The sequence below is a fragment of the Oryza glaberrima genome, chromosome 2 (genome assembly GCF_000147395.1).
Source record: "Oryza glaberrima chromosome 2, OglaRS2, whole genome shotgun sequence".
NCBI classification, from domain to species: domain Eukaryota; kingdom Viridiplantae; phylum Streptophyta; class Magnoliopsida; order Poales; family Poaceae; genus Oryza; species Oryza glaberrima.
The window spans coordinates 31,323,173-31,329,172 of NC_068327.1; the positions used below are offsets into that span (position 1 = coordinate 31,323,173).

Here is a 6,000-nt window from a genome sequence, read left to right on the forward strand (position 1 = left end):
TATTCTCCCGTCTCCTCCTCCATTCGGTGGTCCAGCTCAACCTCGCCTGCCGGCTCCGCTTGGCAGCTTCCCTCACATGCGCGCGCACGCGGGTCGCGGGGGAGGCAGCCAGGCGAGGCAGAGATCGGTTTTGTACCCAAGGGAGGCCACGTCCCGCGAAGGCGAAGCTCCATGTGATCCGGACTCCCGGAGGCCGCAGCCGTGGCCGTGCACGACATCACGACGCCCACAACCCCGGCCGGTACGTCGCGTGGTTGGCTGGTTGCCGAAAGGCCTCGAGACAACGTGTGCCGTGGTCGGGTGGGGAGCCGGTGGCAACGCGAGCCTTTTCTAGTTAGATCAGCGTCGTACGTCGCAAGTGCGTGTCAACGCGACATTTTAGATTAGCTGGTCACAAACACTAGTGGTGATCTGGTGATTGTCGTGAGAAGTTGGGATCAACGGCCTGTCAACTTTGTGAGTGGGCCTGATCAGGAAATACTACTGTAAAAAGGGACGTTACTATGTGGATCTTTCCAGAGCAGTTTGGCACGAAATTTCTCCTTGTAAAGGAGAAGTACGCAGAAATCCCAACGACGGATTTCAAACCAACCTACTACTAACTGATTTTTAACAAACTCACGGACGTTCGCAAAAGCGTAGCCTGAAAGCGAAACAATTGCAAAGCACGAGACGAGACGAGGGCACAACGCTATCATGGGTTTGAAACTCTAATGCCGGTCGAATTGGCTTCAAAGCAAAGCACCATTTCCGGTATAAATCCACCAGACGATGGAGGAGCAAGAGTCAAACCAGGCAACAAGGCACTCGAGACAAGCCATAGTGGGTCACTCACATGGCCAACCAATGGCTAGTACAAATCAGTCTATAATAGTAGTGATTTAGGTTAATCATATAGTAATACTCCATACTCCAGCGTAGTTACATGGACTAAACAAAGATATCCCCCACCATTAGCCAAAGCTGCAAAAAGAAAGAGGTACAGCTACTACAGTAATCTGTTTCTACGCCGCAGCAAACATGCAGCAGGAGTCAAGCAGCGGGCACAGCACCACAGGTAAAGAAAGGGAGGAAAACTGGAAAAGAAGACAAAGATTCCAACATCTCTGCCTCTTTTCCCTCCCTCCTCTGTCCGGCGTTCGATTTTCTTTCATAAATCCTCGCATCCCGAGATGGCTGCTGCCGCTGCTCTTCTTCAGTCTTTCGCTACTGTTGCTTCGGTTCAGACCGTCGACGGGAGCTCACACTTGCCCATCTCTGCAAACAATGGAATAGACAATCACCCAGTAAGATCACGGTTCAAAAAGAAAGAATCATACAACAGGGTGGTATTACGCGATTAAAAAACTGGTAAATCGCTGCTATCATGTGAACAAGAGACCAATTGTAGTGCTGGTCCAAAGGAGGAGACGCGTATACTGGCGGTAACCGAGGGAATAACAAGTGGAGGAATACTGTAAAAAAATTGATGCAGGTAGTAGGAGTACGAACTGCAAAAGGTACACGACACGATAGTGGCAATCAGTCACACGTTGCGAGCCTGCGACATCCAGCCACGGCACGCATCACCATGAATGAAGGGAGTAAAGAATACAGGACGAGTCATATCACGTCGAGCTGCGAGCCACGCTGACCCCATCTCATCGCAGTCATAATTGCACTTGTGCGGGTTTACAACTTGCTGAGCCACTCATTAACTACCGCAGTGCAATGCAGAAGAAGCAGAACACCTACAGCTCGAATCCAATGCAACGAGACCTCAAAACCGCAGTGAAGATTTGTTGGTCACAGAGACACAGTAGCGGCTGCTTGTAGTCGCAATTTTGCAAGTTGCAACCGCCGGCTGCGTCTTTCCAAGGTGTGTTTAACCCAGGCAGGAAGCCATGGGTGTGAATCGTGTGGCACATGCCAGTGTGTGGCTGCGAAGACTACAGTGAAGCGAGAATCATTCCCGTACGATGCCGATGCAAAGCGCCTTCCATTTGCACCCGTACTGTGACCCACCCATCTGTGGATCACCATGTACAAGTAGTAGTAGTTCCTACGCAAACTTTTACCGGAACACGATGGCCCAATCCAGGTTGTGTAACGTGTACTAGCGTGTACCAAGCCCTACACCCGTTCGTATAACACGTACATTTCGCTACGAAACGCAAGGAATCATGTAGAAGTAGTACGAATGCAATGAGGTAACTGTACGAGCAAACGAGCGCGAAGACTACTCACTTGGCGCTTGGTTGACGACGTAGGCGGCGCCGGCGAAGTCGCAGGTGCCAATGGTGCGGCCCTTTCGCTGGTAGTAGTCGTTGAAGGCGTAGGAGGCGTGGGCGACCATGGTGTTCGGCTCGAAGCACGCCGCGCCGGGCTGGATGGCCTTGCAGTCCGCGCCGCCCGGCCCGCACGCGTAGTCCAGCGCCTTCTGCAGCCGCTCCTCCCCGGCCATGGCGTTCGCCACGCACCACGCCTCACCGGTCGACGTCGCCTTCACGCCGCCGCCTGCGCCGGCCGGCGCATTGCCGGCGTTTACCCCGCCGTTGTCCTGCCAGCCGAGCCCGCCGTTGTCCTTGCCGCTGCTGCCGCCGCCGCCAGCGGAGTTGCCGCCGAGGACGAACTCGACGTCGTAGACCTTCTGCTGGTTCGGGTAGAACACGCCGTAGTTGCGCTCGGAGGTCGGTCCGGGCTTCTGGTTCTCGTTGAAGAGAGCGAAGAGGTACACGTCCATGTCGGCGTCGGGGCGGCGCGGCGTTCCGGCGTTGCCGGAGAGGACGCGGCGCACCAGGTTGCCGTTGTAGGCCGCGGCGTTGGCCGCCGCGGCGCCGGTCTCCTTGGCGTCACCCTTGGACGGCCACCCGGTCTCCGACACCACGACGCGCACGGCATTGTAGTTCCCAAGCTTGCTCACCGCGGTGAACACGGCGTCGAGCTGGGCGTCGAGGAGGCTGTAGTACTTGAGGCCGCTCCCGGAGTCGAGCACGCCGGCGTTGGGGCGGAACAGCGCGTAGTCGAGGGAGATGACGTCGGCATTGCCAGAGTACGCGAAGAACGGGTACGCGTTCACCATGAGGTACGAGCCGGTCTGCGCGAGGAAGTCGAGCATGGGCTTCATGACCGCCTGGGCGAGGTCCTCCCGGAACACGCCGGCCGACGGCGGGTACGAGCCGGCGAGCGCGGTGAGCGCGATGGGGGACGACACCTTGACGGGCTTGTCAAGGCTGAGCCTCGCCAGCGCGGCGTGCACGTTGGTCATCGCCGGGACGAGCTGCGCCGTGAGGTTCTTGGCCGAGGCGAACACCTCGTTCCCGACGGCGATGCCCTGGATCTGCGTGGCCGGGTAGTACGCTGCGACGTTGCGGCGCACCCAGGCGAGCGCGTACGACGGGCGCGACGCCGCGGCGAGCAGCTGCTCGTTGGGCAGCGCGACCACCACCTTGATGCCGGTGTTGGCCAGCGCCCGCAGCACGGTCTGCTCGGTGTCGTACAGCTTCACCTGCGCGATGCCCTGCTGCTTCATCAGCTGCACCACCGCCGCCGGGTTGGGCAGGTCGTTCGCCACCCTCCCATAGTTGATCCCCACCGTGCCCGCCTCTGTAACCAAACCAACCCAACAATCAACCACACTACTCTCCACCAATCAACCACACTACTCTCCACTAAACCACCTGCATTGCCAAATCTCTCGTTACCTGAAGCGGACAGGAAGAGCAGCGGCAATGCGACGGCGAGGATGAGGGCGCGGAGGCGCCCGGGTAGAGCCATTTTGCTGCTCTTGCTGCTGCTCACTGCTGCGCGGGCGCGAGAGGCAGCAGAGCAAGACGGCGACGAGTCGTGCAGTGGAGAGCGTGGTGAGTGGTGGGGAGGGGGGAAAAAGGGCGGGGATTTATGGTTGGGGGAGGTGAGGCGCTGTAAAGTGGGCCAGCCGCACGCGGGCGGGTTGGTTTTGGGTGGGGAGGAAATGGCGGGGATGTTGGGAGATGCACGTCGCGCTCGCGCTCGCGTCGGGTTCGTGGCGAAGTGGGTGGTGCGGCCGTGCGAGCGAGGGAGAGCGACCGGCGCGCCGGATGACCGTTGTCTCCGCCTGCGCGGCGGGGGCCCAACGAACGTACGGAGCGCTTGGGCTGGCTCGGGGTTAAGTGGTTAGTTGCTGGCTAATCAATGTCGATGAATGAGACTGTACTTGTAGTTAAGCGTGACCTAATTGCTCTCATCCCAACGGCTCCAAACCTGTTCCTTTCTCGGACGATTTAATTTCCTGAGCTGAAATTGTTGGACGATTTTCCTGAGCTGAAAATGAACCGAAATGTGGGTGTGGTAGTTTCTGGCATGTGGGACCAACAAAGTCATTCTGGGCTTTGCAATATTTATCGGTGTTCGGTGAACACGCTCCACATAGACTGCGGCCCTGTTTAGATGGGACTAAAACTTTTTAAGTCACTATCATATCGGATGTTTGAACACTAATTATAAATATTAAACGTAGACTATTAATAAAACCCATCCATAATCTTGGACTAATTCGCGAGACGAATCTATTGAGCCTAATTAATCCATGATTAGTCTATGTGATGCTACAGTAAACATTCTCTAATTATGGATTAATTAGACGTAAAAAATTTGTCTCGCGAATTAGCTTTCATTTATTGAATTAGTTTTGTAAGTAGTCTATATTTAATACTCTAAATTAGTGTCTAAATATATGGACTAAATTTAAGTCCCTGGATCTAAACACCCCCTGATAGTGATGACTACAATAAGTTAAAAAAAACACCTTTTTAATGAAAAAAAATTCTTTATTGACTGGACTACTGGATTGAGCGTTACAAAATGTAAACTTCAACGACGTGATATACCCTACTTTTGTTAGCATGTAAACCGAAACAAAATGGTGACTGATCATTAATCAAACGTGCTATACGCGCGACTGTTTTCAGCTACACTTAGACCAAATAATTGTCGATAACAAACCTGTACTTTTGTAGCCTTGTTCCCCTCAAATCTCTCATCCAAGTGACTAGGTGGACGATGCATACACGCAAGGGAACGCTTGTAGCATGACGCCGACAGCGTGCCCCGGTCTCTCCAGTTTTCTGCTTTCGCAACATGCAATTGCATGGTCCTCTCCTTGGAGGACGTAACAAACTCTGCCGACCTGAATTGCTTGGTCAGTAAAGTCTCTCGGCCACACAGGCGATGAGGCGAGCAACGCATGACTGCACACAAAGGCAGCCAGGTACACTAGCTACCACAGGATCTTTTTGGAGCGGATGACCAGTGTCCAGTGCGAGACAGCACTAGTGTACCAACTCATCCGTTGCATTTGCACATTTGCACTGCAGTTGAACGCTTTAGCTCGGTTTGGTACTTTAGTGACGTTGGTTCATTAATTAGCTGTAACCGTGTTTGCTGTGATTAGATGAGCTAGGACAGTCCCAACCCATAACACTAACATGGTTTTTATAAACTCCACATCATTAAGAAATTAGTACTAGACACTACTCTTACAATGCAAACACCACTATTCCATACTTTAATTTAATGCTACTTATCTCACATGATGTCTTGGATGTTGTGTAGGAACCATGTCTCATGCAAGACATGTTTTCCTTCTCTTTCCTCATTTTATTCACTTGCCATATTATTTTTTGTCCTAGATAGCAACTTATTTAATGCTATGAACACTATTCTAGTCATTGGGTTGAAAATGCCCTTATTAATTGATTGATTGATGGCTAGATCTGAAGGTAGCCGAAATGGTTAGAGGTAAATTATGCAAGAAATGGACAGGAGGACAGGTTAGCCTTTTTCAAGCTTCACCTTCGGTTAATTATGTTTGAGGTCCGGACAAGAATACACATGGGGATCGAGTGAGGAAAAAGGCCTGGACGCCTTTTAAGCCGCTAATAACAACGGACAGCCGCGCATGCTGGTTAGAGTAGGTAGAGTCGAGCTAGCGTGCTCATGCTCGAGACGAAGACATACTGCAACTACTACTACTCGATGGAT

General features: G+C 53.0%; 1 protein-coding gene across 1 annotated transcript; it reads right to left on the reverse strand.

Annotated features, from left to right (window-relative positions):
- Positions 1-725: 725 nt before the first annotated feature.
- LOC127761745 (glucan endo-1,3-beta-glucosidase 12-like) lies at positions 726-3,862 on the reverse strand. The gene is made up of 3 exons (XM_052286075.1): positions 3,684-3,862; positions 2,227-3,585; positions 726-1,257 (listed from the first exon to the last, which is right to left on the reverse strand). The coding sequence occupies exons 1-3, from the start codon at positions 3,754-3,756 to the stop codon at positions 1,223-1,225; spliced, it is 1,467 nt and encodes a 488-aa protein (XP_052142035.1). The 5' UTR covers positions 3,757-3,862; the 3' UTR covers positions 726-1,222.
- Positions 3,863-6,000: the final 2,138 nt, after the last annotated feature.